The 24,294-nt window shown below is 52.4% G+C and overlaps 3 protein-coding genes across 3 annotated transcripts in view; 1 reads left to right on the forward strand and 2 right to left on the reverse strand.

The window, feature by feature from the left end:
• LOC139673814 (zinc finger protein 850-like) overlaps positions 1-24,294 on the forward strand; it is a 701,437-nt gene that overhangs the window by 611,162 nt on the left and 65,981 nt on the right. The gene's annotated exons all lie outside the window — the stretch shown is intronic.
• LOC139674217 (zinc finger protein 3-like) lies at positions 13,175-14,288 on the reverse strand. The gene is made up of 2 exons (XM_071560406.1): positions 14,237-14,288; positions 13,175-14,048 (listed from the first exon to the last, which is right to left on the reverse strand). Exons 1-2 carry the CDS (start codon positions 14,286-14,288, stop codon positions 13,378-13,380), a joined length of 723 nt encoding a protein of 240 aa, XP_071416507.1. The 3' UTR covers positions 13,175-13,377.
• On the reverse strand, positions 16,324-23,969 carry LOC139674218 (olfactory receptor 14J1-like). Its single transcript, XM_071560407.1, has 3 exons — positions 22,932-23,969; positions 19,311-19,403; positions 16,324-16,404 (listed from the first exon to the last, which is right to left on the reverse strand). Exons 1-3 carry the CDS (start codon positions 23,967-23,969, stop codon positions 16,324-16,326), a joined length of 1,212 nt encoding a protein of 403 aa, XP_071416508.1.

Below are 24,294 nucleotides of genomic sequence, written 5' to 3' on the forward strand. Positions count from 1 at the left end.
AGTGGTGAGGTAAAGGTTATCTTGTGGGATTTTGGGAAGAGGACAGTGACGAGGCAAAAGAGAACAAAAGAATCCATGTTGTGACATGCATTTATACAACAGTACAAATTCTGTTTTTAAGGCATTTGGGCAAGTTTTTCATCTTCTTCACGTGTCCATTCCTGACAAGAGTTCTTCCCTTCCAGACACTGCAGATCCATTGGCACAAAGGGCAGCTGATATTTCTTGTGCTGTGGGTGCAGAAGGCAATGGGTTGTGCCTCAGACCACTCAGGGAGGCTTTTCCCAAGCTGTGTTCTCACAATGGCAGCTTTGGTTAAATTCTGCTGAGTGCTGGCTGAAAGTGACTTAAGGCCCAACACACAACTTGTCATTAATTCAAGCAGTTCATTAAAAGGCTAATTAAAACCATTCCTACAATATAATCTGAGACCAGAGAGAGGCAGAGGGAAGGGGAGGCCAGGCATGGGGGATATGGCTGGCATGTGATGGTTGTGAGGTCACTTCCACTGCTGAAGCCTGGGTGGCCCTCAGGAGACATTCTGGCCAGGGAGCATTGTGAGGTCATCCAGCACATCAGGGAACCCACTCAACAAAAAATTGCCATACTTGGGGAGCTGAAGGAGTGGGGCAGGTGGGAGAGCCCCCCAGGTTCTGATTCTGGGGGCAGCTCTGTCACACAGCCCCACCAACCCTGGCAGGCAGGAAGGCAGCCTGGGCTCGTGGCCACCCTGCTCTGCACTGGCCCTTCAACTGGGAAAAAGTCTTTTCCTCATCTCCAGGCTGAGCATTCCATTTCCCTCAACACCCCTTGTCTTTCATCCTCTTCACATGGCAGCTCCAGCCAAACCTTCCTTTCCTTAAAAAACAAAGTCCCCACATCTAATTTTTGTCTTTGCAAACTGTCCTTGCTGTCACCTCCTGGCAGTGGCTTCATGGACCCTGTCACAGCCATCCCTGGCCCTGCACTGACCCAGCTCTGCTGCCCCACAGATGCTGCATCAGGAAAGGAAGGCCCATGGGGAGGGAAATGCACAGGAACTCATCCTGGAAGGGACCTCAGGAGGTTTCTGGGCCAAACTAAAGCCCAGTGAGTGGGGAAAGGGACACAAGGATGGGCTGTTTGTGTGCTCTGCCATGTCAGGAGAAGATGTAGAGCTGCAGAGACACCCAGACAATGTGGATCCCTCAGGAGATGATCTCAGACAGCGGCTCCCAGGCCTCTGCCAGTCACTGGTTACTCTGGTTTGATGTTCACGGGTGGTTCCACCCACCCACACACCCACCAGTATTCTGTGCACACATACCAGTCTCACCAGTGTCTGGACCCTCAAAAGACTCAAGACCTGATGGTTTGTGGCTCCCACTCTAGAGGTTGGCACTTGGATGTCCCCCCATACACACAGCACAGAGATCCCTTGTCCCAGAGATTTCTTAGCAATGGAGGGATTAAGAAAATGGGAAAGATTGTGGGATCAGTTGCAGGACATGGCAAGGAAAGGCACTGACCAGTCACCTCTTTGCACATGATCAGCTCCTTTCATACCCTTTTCTCTTTATTTTTTCATGCCTGTTCCTCCACATATCACTTCATTCATTTCCTGGACATCCCATGGCACGTCTTGCATAATCCCTAAATGCACTTTCTCGCTTCTCACGCTGAGTCTCAGTACCTGAGTGAGAAAACCCAACCTCAGCTGCAAGGCCATCCTGGGGTTGTCACTGATCACTTGGGGAGCCTTTCATGCAGAGATGTTGGAAATTTCTATTAGTTCCTTTGTAACTTTTGAGTTTTGAAAGGTTCCTCCAAAGTCATTGAAATTTATGTCCCTAAAAGGACTATTTTTCCATTTTCATAAAGTGTTGGGGATTAGGTCACATTAAAATGCCAACATGGTGCATGTCAGTATATGCAACCCTGTGGAGAAGGAGTTGGGGATATAGGAAAAAAGAATAATAAACTGTTTGGGTTGGAAGAGACCTAAAATAGCCACTAGTCAAAGTGCACTTCAATTACTCAGGGACACCTTCCACAAATTTAGGTTGTACAAAATTCCAAACCTTGGGCAGCTCCAGGAATGGGGTTTCCACTTACTCTGTAACCTGGCCCAGGTTCCTGCCACCCTCAGCACAAAATATTTCTTCCTGACATCCAATGGAAATCTCCCCTCATTCAATACCAGTTCCTGTGCCTTGTTCTGCCAATCCAACCTTTGGCAAAAAGTGTCACTGTGTCTCTCCTGCACTAAGAGCACAACATTTTCATGGCTAAATACCAGAGATATCGTATGAAGGGGTTTGGAAGCCTCCAAGCCCTGGGCCCAGTGGTGTGGAGACTGAGGAATGAACAGGAGAAGCCTGAGAGGCCTTGAAGGGAAACTGGTGAGGTCCAGACTGCACACAAGGAGAAAGAAATTTCTGCCCAAGGGCATTGCTGTGGTGCAACACATCCCCCTGAAGGAGTCTGGATCAGTCCAAGGCTTTGTGTTCCAAGGCAGAGCCAGGGAGGAGGGAGAGATGTCAGTGCAGGAAGGGGCCAGCGAGGTGGGGCAGCCGGGGGATGCCGACAGCCTGCAGGGAAAGGGGCAGGGCATGGACACCGTAGGACAGCCTGGGCTGGAGAGGAGACAGGGATGTGCAGAAGCTGAAAGGCCCCAAGAGAGCCAAGTTGTGCAGGCCTTTGGCCATGGCTGCTGTGTGTGCCCCTGATGGCATGAGGAGACAAGTGAGCCTTGCAGCCCTGGGGCCTCATTGCCTCCTTGTCCCTGCTCAGCAGCCTGGGAGGTGCCACCCCATCCTCCTGCCCCTGGTATTCCACATCCCACACCCCGGTGCCCAAGGAATAGCCCTGAGGAATGAGGGAGGGACAGGATCTCTCTTCCCAGGGCCTGGGGGTCATGTTTGTTGGCTTTGGGTTAATGAAATGCTTCTTACTTTCCTCAGCATCAGAGTGACCTTTCTTTCCTAGTCCATATTTGTCATCATTGTCTCTTTGTTTTCTAACTGGACTCTGGGGACATTTTCTCAGTTATGTCCCTCAGAGGGACCCATTAACTACAAAAGAAACTTTAAAGTTTGATTCTGACTTTGCTTTCTCAACAGGTTCCTGCACCTTTCCTCAGGGTCTGATGTTCAGGGACTCAGCACCAAACCCCCCAGAGGGCCATTAAATGCCCTGGGCTGTTGCTGTGCTGCTGAGCTGGGCTGGGCTCCTGGCACACAGGGAGCTCCTGGCAAGCGGGCAGCGCTGCAGAGAGACAGCTCTGCCCAGGAGCAGCTCCTGTGCACAGCCCAGCAGGGCTCAGGGCACTGCCTGCACACACCGAGGGCAGAAAAGCAGGGCAGAGAGAGGTTACACACAGTCTGGGGTGTGAGGAAATCTGAGAGGAAGATCCACAGAAGAGGAATCTTTCCAGGCTCTCACACGGTAAGTCTGCATGAAGGGCAATGTATGTGCAGTTTGTGGGAAGATCTCCCAACGTTGGCACATCCCACAGCCTGGGGGGTCTCTAATGTGGGATATCACAGTGTCTCTGGTGCTGAAGATGAGGACGGGCTGCAAAGCAGGGACTCTCTGCTGCACCATCCCAGGGACATCCCAGCAGGGTTCACTCCTCCCAGGGATGGCTGTAGGGTTTGAATCCAGGCTGTGCCACCCAGGCTGTCCCAGGCTGTCCTTCACAGCAGGGTCCTGCAGCCCAGGGTGCTGTGCCAGGGCAGGAGCTCTGCCACGTGCCAGAGGCAGCTCTCAGCTGGTCTGGGGAGCTCCCTCAGTGCTGGGAGAGAGGCTGTGGGTGGAAAGAGCAAACCCTGACAGGGCAGTGCAGAGCAGGTTTGTTCAGCTATCAAGTGAGAGTTTTATCGGTGAGGACTGCTTACAGAACCAGAGCACTGCAGGATATTTTCCAGGGGATACTTCAAGGAGAACGTGAAAGGAGGGATTACTATCAAGCTCTCAAGCCACATGCCTGGTGGTTTATGTTGCAGAGGGAACTCTGAGGAGCTGCACAGGGGTTGAGAACAACTACCTGGCACTGCTGGTGTCTGGGAGGTTGCACAGCTGGATCAGGGTGAGGCTGCCTTGAATGTCCAGTGAGCTGTGCCCTGGCTTCTCCCACCTGTATTTCCTTGTTTCTCAACTTGCCCATGTTACTGGAATTGTTTCCTTGTTCTCTCAGTCAGACTCACTGGGGATGGGAGTTCAAGCTACAGAGTCAATCACTGATCCTGTGATCCCCCTCAGGCAGGTGGGTCCCTGGGAATGAGACATTCCAATTTTCCTCTGACCTATGGGGCTGTCAGTAGTGAATTCTGTGTGCCTGGAGAATGAGGTGTGTTTCCCAGAATCAACCCCATTGTCAGGACACTTGGCTCTTCTCTGAGATGTCCTTCCAAGCTGGGAGCTGCCCTCAAGAATGCAAATCACCCTCAGCATAATTGTGTTATCTGAAATCCCCAGTGCAGAGGGGCAGAGATGCTGTGCCCATCCCAGGAAATGCTGTTGAGTTGGTGAGATGAGCCATGTGTGTCCTTGAGACCTTGAGCCAGGCTGAGACACTGAGTGGTCTGTGATGGATCTCTTTGCTCTCAACAGTGTCTGGTGGAATTTCAGGCAAAAATGGGAGTGTGATCACTCTCTGTCTGAGGAAGTGCCAAGCCCAGGGCAGCTGGAAGAAGGCAGAGGGACAGAGCAGCTCCCCTCACTCTGCACTAAGCCAGAGACATTGTCCTGTTTGGGAAGCCCTGCTCTGTTCTCCCTGAGGGCAGCACAAATGCTGAGGGGTTCTGACATCCAGGAAAACTCCACAGGGAAGATGAGGGGAGTCAGAAACAAAACACCCAAACCTCTGAAACTGCCTTCTGGAATCCTGAAATCTTCTCAAAACTGGGAGTGCAGATGCCCATGAGAACTTTTGCTTCAGGAGCAGTTTCATCTGACACAGCTGAACACCAGGATGGGCCCTGCCCCCACCATGGCCATGACCCCCCTGGAGCAGAGCAGGGTTGACCCTCACAGCCAGTGGGCAGAGGGGCTGCTCCTCATGGGAAATGTAGTGAGCACCAAGCAGGGCTCCAGCCATGGATATGAAGCAAAGTTTCCTGAAAAAGGAAAAGTGGGGAGTGTGAGCAGTAGGGAAAGGGGTACTGGGACATGGCTGTGATTATTCTCAGAAATATCTCATCTGATTTGTCACTGTTATTTCCTCCTTGGACAGTGTCCCACCTCCAGAAGCAGCAAATGCCCAACAGCAGCTCCATCAGCCAGTTCCTCCTCCTGCCATTGGCAGACACACGACAGCTGCAGCTCCTGCACTTGTGGCTCTTCCTGGGCATCTCCCTGGCTGCCCTCCTGGGCAACGGTCTCATCATCAGCGCCGTAGCCTGCGACCACCACCTGCACACCCCCATGCACTTCTTCCTGCTCAACCTGTCCCTCACAGACCTGGGCTCCATCTGCACCACTGTCCCCAAAGCCATTCACAACTCCCTCTGGGACACCACAACCATCTCCTACATGGGATGTGCTGCACAGGTCTTCTTTCTATTCTTTCTTATGGGAACAGAGTTTTTCCTCCTCACCATCATGTGCTACGACCGCTACGTTGCCATCTGCAAACCCCTGCACTACGGGACCCTCCTGAGCAGCAGAGCTTGTGCCCACATGGCAGCAGCTGCCTGGGCCAGTGGCTTTCTCAATGCTCTGCTGCACACAGCCAGTACATTTTCCCTGCCCTTGTGCAAGGGCAATGCTGTGGGCCAGTTCTTCTGTGAAATCCCACAGATCCTCAAGCTCTCCTGCTCACACTCCTACCTCAGGGAAGTTGGGCTTCTTCTGGTTAGTGTCTGGTTAACTTTTGGTTGTTTCATTTTCATAGTTTTCTCCTATGTGCAGATCTTCAGGGCTGTGCTGAGGATCCCCTCTGAGCAGGGACGGCACAAAGCCTTTTCCACGTGCCTCCCTCACCTGGCCGTGGTCTCCCTGTTTGTCAGCACTGGCACATTTTCCTACCTGAAGCCTGACTCCGTCTCATCCCAATCTCTGGATCTGGCCCTGTCAGTTCTGTACTCGGTGCTGCCTCCAGTACTGAACCCCCTCATCTACAGCCTGAGGAACCAGAAGCTCAAGGATGCCCTGAGGAAAATGATGACTGGATGCTTTTCAGCAGCAAGAACCTGCCAGTTTTCTTCTGTACATTGTTCACAATAAAACTCATGACAGGCTCATTTTGCCTTCCCAGGTTTTTCTTGGTGATCAGTGGGTTCTTTTTGTCATAATGTTGTGGTCAATTAAATTATTTTATTCTTCCTCTTATCTAATTAATTTTTTATTTTCATTAATTTTACTCTTTTAAATCTGTACTAGAGTAATTGTGCTATCTCTACTTTTAAAAAAACTCTCTTGCAATAGCCCTGCCTGGCTGGTTAGGGGTTTTTGATTTGAGACTTTCAGGCACCTACTGTACAGTTCCATGTGTGCAGAGAAGCGCAAAAGAGTCCCAGCACAGCAGCACTGCCAGGGAGCACCAGCACTGGGCCTTTGCTGACCTGCTCTCTTTCCACTTGTACACTCTCCTGCAGAGCCCCTGGGCTGGACTAAGGCCTTGGTCCTCTGCCAGCTGGGACACAGACCTGCTGCATGTCCATCCTGGGCTCACAGGCAGGGACAGGCCATGGGCACTGCTGGGACACAGCTGGGCTCCACAACATCAGCTCCATCAGGAAAGGGCTTCTCCTTAGCTCAAGACATGCAGTCTTAGGGCTTTTTGCAAAGTCACTCTCAAGAACATGCCAAGGAATAGACTCTATAGAGGCTCCTTGTTTGCTTGTTCTCCAGGGGCTCTAAATCTGAGTGTGAACCAGCAAACAGAGCCCTGTAACTGCAGGGGCTACAGCAGGAAACAGGGAAAATGATCTGGTGAGTGTTCTGTGTTCTCAGCAGCATGGCCTCCATACTGGTGACCCCTGCCTGTTCAGAACACACACATTGGTCACATAATCAGTCCAGTAGATGTTTAGGATTGAACGGAGGCAGCGCTGATGGAAGCGTTAGAGGAGCCGCAGGTGGTGGCGGTAGATGACCCAGAATTCACACTCACAGAAAAGAGCAGACAGTACAATGGCTCTGTAGACACTGATCTTTGTACTTTTCTTCAGGTGTTTCTTGGACCAGACTCTTTTATGGAGTTTTCAGAAGGCTCTGTAAGCCTTTGCTGGCCTGTTGTCTGTCTCTGTCAATCTTACTGTCTAAGGAAATGATGCTTCCCAGGTAGGGGAACTGCTGGACTGACTTAAGCTCTGATTCGCAAGAGAACTGTAGGGAACAGAACAAAGGACTCCATGGAACTTTCCTTGACCTCACCAAAGCTTTTGACACTGTGAGCAGAAAAGGGCTGTGGCAGATCTTGGAATGTTCAGGATGTCCCCCCAGGTTCCTCCAAATGATCATCCTGAGGATCCTGAGGATCAGCATGGACAAGTCAGATCTGGCAATGCACTCTCTGAGCCCTTTCCAATAACCAGTGGTGTGAAACAAGGTTGTGTTCTTGCACCAACTCTATTGACAACCTTCTTCAGTAGGATGCTCCAAAGAGCCATGGCAGAACTCGATGAAGAAAACGGCATCTCCATCCGATATCATACCGATGGAAGCCCATTCAGCCTGAGGCGACTGCAGGCCCACACCAAGCCCCTGAATCACCTTGTCCAGAGCTGCTTTTTGCTGACGGTGCCGCCCTCGTTGCTGACACAGAAGCAGCTCTGCAGCGCTTCACATCCTGCTTTGCAGAGGCTGCTGAGCTTTTGGGGCTGGAAGGCAGTTTGAAGAATACAAGCTGCACCTCAGGAAGTCTTCCATCATCCCCACATCACTGTAGGCAAATCAGAGCTTCAGTCAGTCCAGCAGTTGGTTTTCTCTATTGCAAAATTTAACCCCAGAACTGCTCCAGAAACCCTCTGTGTGAGAATGTCCTGCAGCACTGTGTATTCCTCCTGCAAATCCCCTGGGAGGGAAGTTCTTTGTGATTATTCCATGTCTGTTTAGTGGCACACAAACTGCCCATCTTTGTGGCTTTTAGGGGTTAGTTATGTTATTACGAGCCAGTAATAGAGCATAGAATGAACTTGTGTAAAGCAAAGAAACATCAGGGGTGGCAGGTCTTGCATTCAGCCCCTCCTCTTTCCCACCTGTGTCCATCCCCCAAACAGAGATGGGGCTTTTCCCAAGGGCTTGGCTCCAGGCTCCAGCACTGGGACCAGTTTGGGGCCAGGCAGTTTTGGGGATGGGTTTATTCTCTTTATTTCTCCACATTTCCCACTCTGGTGCTAGCACAGAGGCTCAAGCCCAGTTCTCATCAGTTCACTTGTGATGCTTCTGATGGCCAGGGAAGCTTCCAGGGCCTTGTACCTTTCCAGGCTTGTGGCCCAGTTGCCCTCAGCCTCAGAAAAGTAACAGCATTTTCCTTGGAAACCAGGCCACATGTCTGGGCACACACAGCAGAATTCCGGTTGAGGGAAACGACATCTCCAAAGAATGAAATAGAGAAAGCTGAGGGAGACACATGGGCAGCCCTAAAAAGCAGGAAAATGGGATAAATTTATTGGCATTTTTCCTTACAGCTGCACGAGAGAAACTGGGGATGATATTCCTGTGATAGAGTGAGGAGCAGATGCCTGAGCCACAGTTTAGGGCAAAAAGGGAGTCACCCCAAAGGGTGCTTTGCCTGGGGAGCCTGCCTAGATGCTGGGAAAATCCTGGGATCCTCCCATCTCCTAAAATGGAGGTGCCTGGCCCGGATCCTCCCCACGGGATGCCTGGGTGGGACCCACCAGTCAGGGCCACAGCCAGGCTGAAGCTGAGGCTTCCCAGGAACACACTCAGAGGGAGAACACGCACCAGGTGGGATGTCTGCCATTCTGACCCTGGGGAAGGGAAGAGCAGAACAAGGCTGGGCTGGGTCCTCTCCCCTCTGCTTTGGCCTCCCTTGCTGGATCCTCAGTCCATCCTGAGTCTTACCCAGGACAGGGATCTTCTTGGGACTCAGGAGGGCAAGAGAGCTGAGGCAGGTCCTTCACAGGCACCAAGGTGTGTCTGAGGACCTGGAGATGGATCTTCAGCCTTCAGAAGTGACCACAGCCTGGAATTTGAGTGCTCCACACCAACCCCAGGGCTCCATCCCCATCCCACTGGTGCTTCCCAAGAGAGAGATGCTCTTCCCACCCCCTGCCCTCCCCCAGGGCATTGGTTTTCCCAGCATTGCCCCATTTGGACTGTTCCTCGGGATCACTGCAGGGGTTCAACGCTTCCTCTTGGCCTGAACACTTTGTCTCCTGGGTTTCTTTTCCCTTTGTGGCAGAGAAGCCTCAGAGCCCAGGACTGGTGTTCCCAGCCCCTGCAGGTGAATCCTCTGGGGCGCCTGTGCCAAGGCAGAGGCTGAGGAGACCTGCAGGCAGCCGAGCCCCCGCGTGTGCCACATCCCATGGAGCCAGCACAGCCTGGCTGGGGCTCTGCAGCCCCTGGGCTGGAGGGGCAAGAGGCACCTCGGGAAGCCCTGGCAGGGCAGGGTTTCCCTGAGCTGAACAGGCATTGCCAGGAGGAGGTGGCAGAAAGGACAGAGGGAGGGGAAAAGGCAGGGGAGGGAAAGAGAGGGGAGGGAGAGAGATTGAAAAAGATCAAGAGGCAAAAAAGACAAATAGAGAAGAGAAAAAGACAATTTAAATTTTAAAGAAATAGAGAAGTCACTGTCTGCTCACAGTTCAAAGGGAGCTGAAATTTTTGCGAGGGCATAGGAGCCTGTTCAGGGGCAGGAGCTGCTTCTTCCAAGAGGAAGGAAACACCTGAAAGGATCAGAGCAGAGTTTGTGCTTTGACACCCCTTTCCCATAACCTGCAGGAGGGAAAGAGCTGAGCCTGAAATAACAAGCGTTCTGTTGAGCTTTAATGTCTCGTAGCTGCTTGCAAGCTTGTTTAGCTTTGTTTGCAAAGATGTGGAAATGGTAAAAAGCTTTGCCAGTTGGTGCTGGATTTGTGAAGCAGCCCCGGGCCAGCTCTGCAGTAACAAAGAATCGATGTCTGTCCCGAGCGTGTCACTCTCGGGCTGTCACACCCGGGAAGGAACGCGATGTTTGCGGCCACCCCCGAGGCACAAACTCGCTCCGAGCCCGCCGGGGGGTCCGCGGGAAGGATCGGGCAGAGAGCCGCTCCCTGTGCGGGGTCTGGGGAGGGGACTCGGGGGGACACAGCCCCTAGGGAGGGGACACGGGGGGACACTGGGGCCGAGCTCCCCAGACCCCGCTCCTCCCGCCCTCACCCGCACCAAGCCCCGAGCCCCAGCAGGGCTGCAGCCCCAAACCAGCTGGAACCTGGGGGTGGGAGGGCAGCCCTGAAGCCAGGCTTGCTATAGTGGGACTTGCTGAGAGCGACTTAGAAGGGTTTGTTCATTAGAAACTGCCCTGAACCCGGGGAAAAGACAAATGTTTCCTATTTTTCTATCAAAGATAAGCAGGAGACAGGAATTTCTGAACAAACAACAGTAAAACGATAAAACAAATTTTTTTTTAACCAAACAGAGTTTTAGATAAAGAAAACCTTGAAAGAGTTTAGTCCTGCATTTGCAAGAAATAAATCAAAACACCTCTCTGTCCCAGAGGCTGCAACCAGCAAACAATGTCTAGTTAGAAGAAAAATACATTGCCAAAAGACATTCAGTCTTTTAACCATTTGCCTAAGCCCTAAAAATGTGTGTCTCAGGTGATTCACAAGATGTTTGTGTAGTTTGGAAGGATGTGCAGTGATTGATGTCACTCAGATGGATCTGCACCACGGAATGTCCGGTGTCCTCACTGAAATTCCCCTCCCAAACCGGCCCAAATTTGACTCCTGGGGAGCTGCATCGTGTCAGACACAGCCCCTGTGCCTGCCCACGGTGTCAATAAAGGCACTTTGGCTCACAGGGCGGCCCTGGGTGGGTTGCTGTGACTCAGCCCCACAAACCAGGGCTGTGCCCTCGGGCGCTCGGAGCTGCACCAGGGGGATAAAGGCCCCCCGGCCCCCCCGGTGCCCCCAGCAGCGGCTCTGCCCCCCAGAGCGGGGCTGTGCCCCCCAGAGTGGGACTGTGCCCCCCAGAGTGGGGCTGTGTCCCAGACCCCACGGCCCATCCCGGGCTTGGGGCTGAGCGCGGAGCAGGCGCTGAGCTGCTGGATCCGTCTCGGGGCTCAGGGGGACAAGGGGGTGTCACACCAGTGGCACAAACAAGAGATGAGTGGTGTGTGTCAGTCCCTCCCCCTCGCTCTGTCCCTCCCCACTGCAGCCTTTCTGCCAAAGCCCCGAGGATGCTGTGCCGGGCCCTCCATCCCACGGCCCGGGATAAGGGAGATTCCAGCCCCTCCTGGGCTTTCCTGCACTGAAAGAGCCGCACTGGGGGGTCTCTGCTGCACCACGTCACTCAAAGAGCTGCCCCCAGGGCCGCAGTTTGGGGCAGGACTGAGGGCTCAGGGACTGCCAGAGCAGATCTGAGCTGGGAGGGAAGCACAGACAGAGACTCACATGTGGGAGTATCCCAATAGAAACCAATTATCCCAAAATATCCCTGAATTCATTCCACAGTAACTCTGATCCCTCCCCCAATATAGGAATTCTCCCAGAATAACTGAAACCTACTGGAATACCTGATTCTTCCCCAAAACAACTTTCATTCTTCCCCAAATAGTCCAAAAATACCTGAGGTCTCCCAGATATTTCTGAATTGTTCTAAAATACCCCTGAACTCCCCCAAATCCCCTGAACTCTCAAACAACTCTCAATCCTCCAGAAATACATCAAATCTCACCAAATACTTCTCAATAAGCTGCACCCCCTTAAACTGACACAAAACATGGAAAGACCCCCCAAACACACTCAGAGCTCACCAAAGTCCCCACGAAACCCCCTTCTGGGGGAACCTTTAGGGGCACTGGTAGTGCTGGGACCCTCCTGGCTGTGGGTGAGGAGTTCTTGGGTGAGCAGGGTGGGGGGTGGGACAAGGGGATGGTGGGAAAGGTCTGAGGGGAAGGGGATAAAAGGGGTGGTTGGACCCCCACAGTGAGCGAGAGGGGAGTGGGACCCCTCTGAAAACAGAGTGGTGCTGGAAACTGAGGACTGGGAACAATGGGAAAAGGGATGGGAGAGGTCAGAAAAATGGGGAAAAAGGGAGGGGTGGACCCCCAAAACTGATCAGGAGGTGGATGGACACTGGGGGCATGAGTTGTAAGGGGTGGGAGAAGAGGGAAAGTGTGAGCTGTGACCCCCAAACTGACCTTGGGGGGGGGCTGGGGATTGAGCGGACAATGGGAAAGGGGAGGAATAGGCAGAAGGGTGGAAAATGGGGATTGGGCTGACAGGATGGACAGTCCCATGGGGGTCTTTGGGCAGAGGGGAGATGGGAAAAAGGGGCTCTGGGGTGGCTCCCTGAGCTCCCAACCTGCTGTGTGGTGCTGGGGCTGCTGGAGAGGGGGAGGCACCCTGGGGCAGGGGAATAATGGAAGGCTTAGGGTTTGTTTATTTATTATTACAAGTGATCAGATAAAAGATGTCAATCAAAATTATTTACTACACAATATAAGTGTTAAACCTACCAGCAGTATAGTGTGAGACAGGACAGTGCACCATCCTAGAGCAACTGATGAAGCAATTCTACTAAAGCTATCACAAAAGAAGGAATTATTAAGTAGAGATCAATGGAACTCACCCAGCCCAAGGGACCTGGGGAGATCTCTGCTCTCAGCCTCAAGGAGTGACCTTGGTGGGGGCTCCCACCCTAAGGGAGGAATCTCCACACACACACCCCAAAAAGGGATATGTTGGAAAAACCTGCCCCTGTGAAAGGGGACTGGACCTTTAGAGTATAAAGGGATTGACTGACAGCCATTTGACTCCTGGGGTTGCCTCACCATCAGGATGTTAATCTGGGGTTGAAACCAGAGTGGAGTCCCCTCAGCCAACCACTGACACATTTGCAAACAGGGCATTGTTTGCTTGGACATTCCAATGAGGGATGTCCTGTCACAGGCCTAAAGCCATCAAATCCCCTCATCCCAATTGATTTTCAAGGTCAGGTCTGTGTCCTGATGGATGTTCCTCCCACTCTGTTCACCCAGATGCCTACAGGGAACCAGGAGGATGAGGAGACCACCAGCCAGGTGTTTTCCCAATGTGAGTCATCAGGAATGTTGGTCACCAAGACTCTACCCAAAGTGGGTCACCAGGTCTTTACCCAACATGGGTCACCAGGTCTGTCCTCAACGTGGGTCACTGTGGATCATCCAATGTGGGTACTCCAATGGATGATGGAGCTGGAGCAGCAGACGAAGCTCTTCCCGCAGTTGGGGCACTCTGAGGGCTTCCCTTATTGGTGGGTCCGTTGGTGTTTGGTCAAGGCAGCGCTCCGGGTGAAGCTCTTCCCACACTCCTCACACCTGTCTGGCCTCTCCCCAATGTGGATGCGCCGGTGGGTGATGAGGTTGGATTTGTGGTTGAATCTCTTCCCGCAGTCAGTGCAGGAGAAGGGCCTCTCCCCGGTGTGTGTGCGCTGATGCTTGAGGAGAACTGAGCTGGTCTGAAACCTCTTCCCACACTCGGAACACTCATAGGGACGTTCCCCGGTGTGGATCCTTTGATGGCGGATCAGCTCAGAGCTGCAGCTGCAGCCCTTCCCACATTTCCCACATGTGTAGGCCCATTCCCCACTGTGGATCATTTGGTGGCGGATCAGGCTGTAGCTCTGGCTGAAGCTCTTCCCACATTCCAAGCACTTGTAGCGCTTCTCCCTTGAGTGAAGTCGCTGCTCCATCACCAGGTCAGAGCACCTGCTCAAGCCACGGCCACCTTTGGGGCACTGGGTTGGATTTTCCTCCTCAGAGCACCCAGGTCTAGTTTTGGAGATTCTCCTCCTGGGGTATCTCTGTGGATTTTCCTTCCCGGTGACTTCCTGGTCTGTGAAGCCGTTCAAAACGGCCTCTGCCAGCAGGTTCTGCCGGGGGGATTTGTCCTCCGTGCTCTCCGTGCTCAGCTCGGGGCCTGGGGCAGGAAGGAACAAGGACAGGCAGGGCATTTGCCTCCGGCCCACAGGGAAGGCCAAGGACATCCCCCCAAACCCGGCCCCGGCAGGACGGCGTCAGCAGCGGGGTTGTCCTGCAGCCGGGGCCATGCTGGGCTGGAAGATGCAGCACAAGGGAGGGGCAAAGGGGCACTGACTTCCTCCTCACCTGCCTGGGGGTCCCGGGGCACCTTCCTCTTCCTCGCAGCCTCCTCCTCCATCCTGACAAGCTTTGTAAAGGAGAAATCCTGGTTTGGGGGGAAAAATAAGGTTGGGGGATCTTCCTGCCCAAGTCCATCTCTGGAATTCACCAGGCATCTTGTGCCCTTAAAACCCTCTAAAACAGTAAGACTAAGTAAATAAAAAACATCTCAGGAGTTTCCTCTCTCTGGTCTCTTTACTTTGGGGTTCTGGGGGTCTCCCCTGTCTTGGCCGCTGGGGGTCCCACGTCAATTGAGAGTTCCCCCTCTCTGGGGTCCCTGCCCTCTCCAGGCTGCCAGGGGTCCCGGGAATCAAAGGGGTCCCTCCTCTCTGGTCTCCCCACTTTGGGATTCTTGGGGTCCCTCCTCTCTGGGGTCCCCCAGTTTGAGGATAGGCCCCCCCCTCCCCAGGATGCCAGGGGTCCTGAGGGTGCCCCATTTCCGGGATCTCCTTTTTGGGATCCCACGGGGATCCCTGAGCAGAGAGTCAGGGCATAGGGGACCTCTGGCACCCTCGGCATTCCTAATTGGGACCCTGGAGAGGGGGAATCCCAGAACCCCAAAGGGGTCAGATCACAGAGTGGGGACCCCTGGCATTCCCAGGATCTCCAGGAGCCTGGAAAAGGCAGAACCTCATAGAGGGACCCCCAAAACACAAGGCACCCCCAAGAGCCTGGACAGGAGGGACCCCCAGAACCCCAAAGTGGAGAGACCACAGAGAGAAAATTTGGAGGTGAATTTTGGTGCTTTGAATTCCTTTGGCCTTAATCTGCATATTTTGGAGGGGGTTTTGGCCAAATCTTGATGGTTTGGGGTTTTAGGGGATCTGTGCCAGGCACCTCCATCTGGGGGGATGGGAGGATCCCAGGATTTTCCAGCATCCAGGGATGCTCTCCAAGCAAAGTCCCTTTGGGGGTGACTCCCTTTGTTCCCCACACTGAGGTCACTCCTCACTCGCTCACACCGTTCCCTTTTCCAAGAGCATCATCCCCAATTTCCCCCTTTCAACTTGCAGAAAAAAACAACAAATAAACCCCATTTTCCAGTTTTTTGGGCTGCCCACGTGTCTCACTCAGCTTCAGTTCTCTCTGTTTCAGCTGTCACTTCCAGATCCCAGTTTGGGGCTCCTGATGTGTTTTAGGGGCCTCTTGGGGCAGTTTGGGGGTCCTGGGACAGTTTAGGGGGGTCCTAGGGTTGTTTTGGAGGCTCTGACGGCAGTTTGGAGGTCCAGAAGTACTTTGGAGGGCCAGGGAAGGGTTTGGGGGGTCCTGGGGTGGTATGGGGGGGTCTGAGGGCAGTGTGGGGGTCCTGGGAAAGGTTTGGGGGACCCAGAGATGGTTTTGGGGGATCTGAGAGCAGTATGGGGGTTCTGGGAGGGGGTTTAGGGGGATCCTGGCCTAGTTTGGGGAGTTCTGGAAGTAGTTTGAGAACCTTGGGGCAGTTTGGAGAGACCGGGAGAGAATTTAGGAGGGGTTTGAGGTAGTTTGGGAGTCTTGGGGCAGTTTGGAGAGGTCTGGGTGGGGGTCTGGGGGGAGGTTGAGGGAATTTGGCAGGTCTGGTTGCTTCAGAAAGGGATTTTGGCGGGTCCTGCGGTGGTTTGGGGGGTCTGGGAGGAAATACAGGATAGCCTGAGGGTAGTTCGGTGGGTTCTGGACAGTTCAGACGCTCTGAAAGAGGTTTGGGGGGGTCTAGGAGGGGGTTTAGGGGGTCTCTGAGGCGTTTGGGAGAGCCCGAAGTGTTTCAAAAGCTCCAGAGCGTTTAGAATGGGATTTGGGGCATCCTGGGGGGCCGAGGCAGTTTGGGAGGTCCCAGGTGGGCAGTTTGGGGTCTCAGGGATTTTTTTTGGTGATTTTGGGGGGTCCCGAGGCGGATCCCGGGGTGGGGGGAGGGGCTTACCCGGCTCCTTCACCGTTCGGGCAACACGGCCCCGGGGGATCCCGCGGGTCTGTGTGGGGTGGGTGGGTCGTGAGGGATTCCCAAAGCCCGCCCTGAGTCCCCGAATATTTCCTAAATGTTCCCAATTATCTTCCAAACCTCCCTATGGCGCCGCCATTGCTCATCTCTCCCGGCAGCGCCGTCGAGTCCCGCCCTCCGTCTTCGCCGCCTCTGATTGGGCGCTGCGCCTGCCCGTCACGGCCTGCAGCCAATCAGCGTTCAGGAATGCAGGGGGGGCGGTGACGGGCCATTGAGTGCCGCGCCATTTTGAGCCTGTCCAGTACTACATTTCCCGTCATGCACCGCGGCCCGCTCTGGCCAATCACAGACGGGACTACAACTCCCGCCCCCCCCGCGCCCAATCGGGTCGGTCCCACCCCCATTGCAGCCCCCCAAGTGTCCCCCGGACCCCAAACTGCCCCAGAAGGGCCCCAGGACCCCCAAGTGCTCCCCCAATACCCACTCAGACTCCCAAATCACCTCCCTGGACCCCCACGTGACCCCCAAGTTCATCCAGGACTTACAAGTGACCCCTAAAATCCTCTTTGGACCCCCAGATTCCGTCCCTGGACACTCGAGTGACCCCCCCAAGGGTCCTCTGAGACACCCAAGTTCTTTCCCAGTGCCCCATAAATGCCCCTCACATCCCAATGGGACCCCCAAGTGCCCCCCAAGTGCCTTCCAGGCCCCCAAATCTACCCCAACCTCCCCAAAGCCCCCCAGCCCCCCCTTCCCATGGGCCCTTTCCCGGGATTTGGGGCTCCAAAGGGACACTTGGGGGTCGGGGGGGATTCGGGGGCACTTGGGGGGCTGGTGAGTTGGGGAAGGGATTTTGCGTGGAATTGAGAGAATTTAGAGTGGAATTCAGTGGATTTGAGGTGAAATTAGGAGAGGTTGGGTGGAATTAAAGGGATTTGGGATGGAACTAAATAATCCTTATGTGAAATTAAGGGGATTTCTGTGGAACCTTCAGGATTTGGGATGCAATACTTGGGATTGTAAGAGGGATCAAGGTATTTTTGAGTGGAGGTCAGAGATTTGGGATGGAATTACGGATATGTTGGGTAGAAATAAGGAAATTTTGCACATACTTAAGAAGATTTGAGGTGGAAATAAAGAGAATTGAGAAATTTTAGGTGAAATTAAAGTAATTTTTGGTGAAATATATGGGATTTGGGAGGTTATAGATGGAATTAAGGGAACTCTGGGCAAAAATAATGGAGATCTTCAGGAAAATTAAGAGGATTTGGGGGTAAATGAGAGGAGTTTTATGTGGAATTAATAGAATTTTGGGTGGAAGACACGGGAGATCTGGGGCAAAATCAGCAGGACTTTGATGGGTTTATAGAGATATGAGTTGGAATTAAAGCAACTTGGAGTAGAACCATTGTGGTATGAGGTGAAAATCAGGGTATCTTTCGGTGGAATTAAAGGAATTTTGAGGGTAATTATGGGATTTTGTGTGGAATCCTGGGGATTTGGGGTAAAACTGGGGGGATTTGAGGTGAAAGTCCGAGGAGTGTGTTTGTTTTCAGTGGTGAAACTTATGAGTTTCAGATTGCTGCAAAAAGAGAGGAAAAATCCCTCTTGCCTGTGTTCAGCCAGTTCTCAGAGCAAAGCAGGTCCCAGTTGACTGATAAGAGACATGATGGGGCTGGGGAGGTGTGGAGCAAGGTTGTCCCCACTGTCAGACCTCAAAGGATTGCTCTCCAATTAGTCCAGACCTTTTCAGGAGGGAACCTTGGTCAACATCAATCAGAGAATGCTGCAATCACCTCTTCTCTAAAAAGAAAAGTAATTATCCAAATCATTTAAAATAGAAATGCACATTTGTTAGAAGCTCTTTGAAATCTTTCTTCAAAACTGTATTAGGGAAATTACTTAATTAACTCTCCTTGATTAGAGGACAAACTCAGAAAGAGCCATGATCTGGTAGGTCTTGCTTTATCTTAACAAGCCCCGTGGTGCATTTGGTGCTGAGCCCTTGAACCTCAGGACCTGAGAGGAGATTGCACAAACCTTTCCATAAGTCAAAGCCAGAAGAAAATCACAAAGTATCTCAAAGCACTAATGGGTCCCACTGAGGGCCATTCCCAATACAGGCTCTTCACTGACTGGTAGGAGGAGATAATTGGAAGCCTTGATTGAACAAACCTCTCATAGACTCAGTTTCAAAAGGAAAGGGAAAGTACCTTAATAAATATTGAGTCCCTTGAAGCATTAACAAGCCTCACCTTGGGCTGTTACTGACAAAGCCTCTCAAGGGACTAATTAAAGCAGATCATTGCAGGCCGTGATTTCACAAACCTCTCACAGACTGGGAGTCAAAAAGAAATACTTCAATAAGCTTTGAGTACCTTGCAGCATTAATGAGCCTCTCTGAGTGTTGATACTGACTAAGACTCTCAAGGGACTTGTTAGAGCAGATAATTGGAGGCCTTAATTGAACAAACCTCTCACAGACTCCAAACCAAAAGCAAAACTAAAAGTACTTGGAAAAACCTGCAGTCCCTTGAAGATTTAAGGATCCCCCAAGGGCCATTCCTGACAAAACCTCCCCAGGGACTCGCCCCAGCAGACCCTTGGAGGCCACGACTGCAGGGAGGCAAAGGCTCTAGGCAGCAGCTCAGGTGCTGAGCAAGCCTGGCTTGGCTGGAGGTAGCAGAAAGGCCCAGCCCTGACCCTGTAAGGGGGGTACGTTTAATTTAGATGATCAGTGGAGCACAGAGGGGTAAGAAAGTTTTTCCTGAGAAACTAGAATGTACATGTTTGGAAACTAGGCAGAGTAGTATACAAAGTAACTGTATAACACTCGAAGTTCTCCATTATCAAGGCCGTTTTCCTCTCTGACCTGGCCACACGCATGAGAACACACTGGTGAAGGTTGTACAGTGGGGTGAGGAAGCTGATGATGTGATGAAAATAATGTGGGCAGGAGTCGTACGACCACTGCCCAACAGGCGACATGTGCAGACTGTTGCCACTTATGCAATGAACAGGCGGTGTTTGGCTGCCTCCCAGGCATCACCTTACACTGTGTCCTGGCCCTCTGCAGTATGATGGATGGCTGATAAACAGGGACACAGGAGTGGGGGACCTGAGCCACACCCACCCTTGCACCCAGCCCGTGTTGGCTCCGCGGGGACGCTGCTGAGCATGGATGGCGTCCCGCTGCTGCCGGGCCTGGCAGTGCTGGCCTGTCTGCTCGAGGGAGCATCGGGGATAGGGAGCAACTGCTGTAGCATCAACTACATCTCAACTATATTGTATCCTTTTGTATCCTTTATGAGTATTGAGAATTTTCTTTCTTTTATTCTCTTTTGCTAACCTGTTTTAACAAATAGTAAGTAATTTAAACTTGTTTTAATTCCTTCAATGAACTATTCAAGATTTGATGTTTTTGGTCCTTGCCAGTAACTAATATCATAATAAAAGTAGTTTTTAGTGTATTACTCTCTGTATTTATCTTTGTCTTGGCCATGTATCCAAAATGAACTGTTACAGACTCCCAGCCCGGGGAAGGCAGATCCTGTCCCTCACACCTTGCTCAGGTCTCTGCTGGGGCACTGGCATGGGGGGTGATGCTGAGGGCAGGACAAGGGGTGACAGTGCCCAGCCTTCCTGAGGCTGAGCCAGGAGGCCACGAGACCCCAGAACCTCAGCACAGCAGGTCTGCTCACAGCCCTTGGTGGCACAGACGATGCTGTGCCTGAGGCGACAAAGACTTGGGATGTCTTGCACTTCTGGCCCAGTCACTTGATGTCCCTCTGGGAAGGAACAAACCACCTCTCAGAGCTGGTGACAAACCAGTGCTGGGAATGGTCATTGGGAGGGGCTGGTCTGTGATGAGTGTCCTGGGGCACCTTGAGCAGAGTGTCCAGAAAACAAGGCCAGTCTGGGCCAGACACAATGTGGGGCTTTTCCTACTTGTCCCCTCCTAAACTCACCTCAGTCTCTAACACGGACAGTTCCTGGCATCCCCTGCCACTCCAGAGATCCAGAGGGTTCTGCACTCCTGTGCCCCGATGCCATGAGTGTGCACTGGGCACCAGTGTCTACTAAAGCTTTACACCTCTGTGGATCTGCTGTGTCAGGCCATCGAATCCGCACAGTGCAGTGTCCCTGGTCATCCCTTTCCTCCTCCTGGCCAAAGGCAGGGACCCGCTATTCCTGTTCCTGGCCAGAGTATTCACTATCTGACCTCTGTGATGCCAGATTAGAAGTCCACTCATAAAGTTCACAGGAGGTGATTTTGGTCCTTTTACATCTGGGAGATCCCTGATTTTCTTCTTGTGTCCCTGCAGCAACTACATGGACATCCTCCTTGGGTGACCCCTTCTCCACAGCTCTCTTCCCTCTCAGTTCAGCCCCATGGGCTCCCAGCTTAAAAGTTTTTTCACCATCCCACTTCCTCATGTCTCCCTCTGGTTACACAGAAAGAACCAGAGATCACCACATGGCCTGTGCTTGGGGCTCCCTTTCCCTCTGGCTGGGGCAGGAGAGGACTGATCTCCTGGGCTGCCCCTGAGAGCTGAGCTGCTGGGCCGTGGGGGTGAGAAAGTGCCAGAGTTTCTTCTACATTTCAGAGCCAGGAGGGTGCCACCTCTAGAGCTGGTGTATCCCTTTGGGGGGAATACAATGCCATCAGGCTGTTGGAATGTGATCCAGGAGTGCTTTGAACCTTCTCATGCCCATTGTGCAAGGAACATCCTCTGAGTCTTTAGGAGTGCTTTCACTTTTTAGGTCACTATAGATGATTTCCAGTGCAGGTAATTCCCTCAAGTACTGGATACCTTTGTTTCCAGAGCTTCACTTTCCTTGGGAGTTCACGACATCTTCCTGAAATGGATCTCTTGCCTTCACGCTTGAGAAGAGTCATCTCCAGAGATTCTAAATTTCTCCTTCTTTTCCAATTCCTCTTTCAATTTCCTAATCTCTAGCAAAGGAATCTCATCTTTTGGGCTTCATGACCTTGCAACTGCTGACTATCAGTCCCACTATCCCAGCATGGAAGCAGCCAGGTGGAAATCCACTCACCTGGCTGGCAGCTAGAGTCTTTTCACAAGTTTGAAAGTTATGATGAGTTCAGGGACCAGGTAACTTTGGTTTCCTGTTTTCATTTGTGTCACTCCTTTCAAATTCTTTGTTGAAAGATTGGCTTCTTGATCTGCCCCCTCCCCTCCTGACTCTCTTTCTCTTGTCCTACCTTCTCCATCACCCCCCATGCCAGTGACCCCGGCAGAGCCCTGAGCAAGGTGTGAGGGACAGGATGTGCCTTCCCCAGGCTGGGGGTCAGGGCTGGGCCTTTCTGCTGCCTCCAGCCAAACCAGGCTTTGCTCAGCACCTGAGCTGCTGCCCAGAGCCTTTGCCTCCTTGCAGTCGTGGCCTCCAAGCATCTCCTGGGACGAGTCCCTGGGGAGGCTTTGTCAGGAATGGCCCTTGAGGGCTCTTTAAAATTTCAGGGGACTGCAGGTGCTTTCGGTTTGGATTTTGGTTTGGTGTCACTTAGAGGTTTGTGCAATCATGGCCCCCAATGATGTGCTTCAATTAGTCCCTTGAGATTCTTTATCAGTATTGACGCTGAGTAGGGCTCTTCAGTGCTTCAAGATACTTCAGGGTTTTAAGGTGTTTTGTGTTTTCTTTTCCACACTGAGTATCTGAGAGGTTTATTCAATCATTCCCTCCAATGGTCTCCTCAGGGTCACAGGACTGGGAGGGAGCAGGGCCAGGACAGCTGAGCCCAACTGGCCCAAGGGATGTTCCCTTTGATGCAGGGCTGTGCTCAGGGTGTTAATGGGGGGGTGGTCAGGAAGGGCTGATCTGTGTCTGGGCTGGGCTGGGCATTGGGCACTGAGTGATGAGCAATGGAGCAATGGTGTTGTGCACCTCATGTGCTTCTTGTGGGGTTTATTGTTATAGTTCCAGCTTTTATTACTGCTATTGTTGTCATGGGTAGCAGCAGTGTGTTCACTGAGGGTAACACAGAACACTCACTAGATCATTTTCCGTGTTTCCTGCTGTAGCCCCTGCAGTTACAGGGCTCTGTTTGCTGGTTCACAGGCAGGTTTAGAGCCCCTAGAGAACAAGCAAACAAGGAGCCTCTATAGAGTCTATTCCTTGGCATGTTCTTGAGAGTGACTTTGCAAAAAGCCCTAAGACTGCATGTCCTGAGCTAAGGAGAAGCCCTTTCCTGATGGAGCTGCTGTTGTGGAGCCCAGCTGTGTCCCAGCAGTGCCCATGGCCTGTCCCTGCCTGTGAGCCCAGGATGGACATGCAGCAGGTCTGTGTCCCAGCTGGCAGAGGACCAAGGCCTTAGTCCAGCCCAGGGGCTCTGCAGGAGAGTGTACAAGTGGAAAGAGAGCAGGTCAGCAAAGGCCCAGTGCTGGTGCTCCCTGGCAGTGCTGCTGTGCTGGGACTCTCTGCCCTTCTCTGCACACATGGAACTGCCCAGTAGGTGCCTGAAAGGAAAAATGCAATGATCTCCAATGACCTCCTCAGACACACAAGGCTAATGCAAGAGAGTTTATTTTGTTTAAATTTAAAAATAGCACAATTACTCAATTAAAGATTGAAAGAGTTACATTAATAAATGAGACAGTGATTTAGATGACAAGATGAATAAAACAATTTCATTGAGCACAACATTATGGCAAAAAGGCTCCACTGACCACCAAGAAAAACTGGGAAAGCAAACTGAGCATGGCATGAGTTTTATTCTGAACACCGTACAGAAGAAAACTGGCAGGCTCTTGCTGCTGAGAAGCATCCAGTCATCATTTTTCTCAGGACATCCTTGAGCTCCTGGTTCCTCAGGCTGTAGATGAGGGGGTTGAGTACTGGAGGAACCACTGCATAAAGAACTGACAGTGCCAGATCGAGGGATGGGGAGGAGATGGAGGGAGGCTTCAGGTAGGCAAACACGGCAGTGCTGAGAAAGAGGGAGACCACGGCCAGGTGAGGGAGACACGTGGAAAAGGCTTTGTGCCGTCCCTGCTCAGAGGGGATCCTCAGCACAGCCCTGAAGATCTGCACATACGAGAAAACTATGAAAATGAAACAACCAGATGTTAGACAGGCACTAACCAGAAGGAGCCCAATTTCCCTGAAGTAGGAGTGTGAGCAGGAGAGCTTGAGGATCTGAGGGATTTCACAGAAGAACTGGCTCAGGGCATTACCCTGGCACAGGGGCAGGGAAAATGTATTAGCTGTGTGCAGCAGAGAGTAGAGAAAGCCACTGGCCCAGGCAGCTGCTGCCATGTGGGCACAAGCTCTGCTGCTCAGGAGGGTCCCGTAGTGCAGGGGTTTGCAGATGGCAACGTAGCGGTCGTAGCACATGATGGTGAGGAGGGAAAACTCTGTTCCCATAAGAAAGAATAGAAAGAAGAGCTGTGCAGCACATCCCATGTAGGAGATGGCCCTAGTGTCCCAGAGGGAGTTGTGCATGGCTTTGGGGACAGTGGTGCAGATGCAGCCCAGGTCTGTGAGGGACAGGTTGAGCAGGAAGAAGTGCATGGGGGTGTGCAGGTGGTGGTTGCAGGCTACGGCGCTGATGATGAGGCCGTTGACCAGGAGGGCAGCCAGGGAGATGCCCAGGAAGAGCCACAAGTGCAGGAGCTGCAGCTGCCGCGTGTCTGCCAATGGCAGGAGGAGGAACTGGCTGATGGAGCTGCTGTTGGGCATTTCCTGCTTCTGGAGGTGGGGCACTGTCCAAGGAGGAAATAACAGTGACAAATCAGATGAGATATTTCTGAGAATAATCACAGCCATATCCCAATACCCCTTTCCCTTCTGCTCACAATCCCCACGTTTCCTTTTTCAGGAAACTTTGCTTCAGTTCCATGGCTGGAGCCCTGCTTGGTGCTCACTACATTTCCCAGGAGGAGCAGCCCCTCTGCCCACTGGCTGTGAGGGTCAGCCCTGCTCTGCTCCAGGGGGGTCAAGGCCATGGTGGGGGCAGGGCCCATCCTGGTGTTCAGCTGTGTCAGATGAAACTGCTCCTAAAGCAAAAGTTCTCATGGGCATCTGCACTCCCAGTTTTGAGAAGATTTCAGGATTCCAGAAGGCAGTTTCAGAGGTTTGGGTGTTTTGTTTC

The sequence above is a fragment of the Pithys albifrons genome, chromosome 7 (assembly GCF_047495875.1).
Source record: "Pithys albifrons albifrons isolate INPA30051 chromosome 7, PitAlb_v1, whole genome shotgun sequence".
NCBI lineage: Eukaryota > Metazoa > Chordata > Aves > Passeriformes > Thamnophilidae > Pithys > Pithys albifrons.

Coding starts and splice junctions, on each gene's coding strand:
- LOC139674218 (XM_071560407.1), bottom strand. CDS start 23,969: ATGGCTGTGATTATTCTCAGAAATATCTCATCTGATTTGTCACTGTTA. Junction 19,404..22,931: donor GAGCCTGCCAGTTTTCTTCT/GTACGGTGTTCA, acceptor TCCCTCGAGCAG/ACAGGCCAGCACTGCCAGGC. Junction 16,405..19,310: donor CGGGCTGGGTGCAAGGGTGG/GTGTGGCTCAGG, acceptor GATTGGCTGCAG/GCCGTGACGGGCAGGCGCAG.
- LOC139674217 (XM_071560406.1), bottom strand. CDS start 14,288: ATGGAGGAGGAGGCTGCGAGGAAGAGGAAGGTGCCCCGGGACCCCCAG. Junction 14,049..14,236: donor GCCCCGGGACCCCCAGGCAG/GTGAGGAGGAAG, acceptor TTCCTGCCCCAG/GCCCCGAGCTGAGCACGGAG.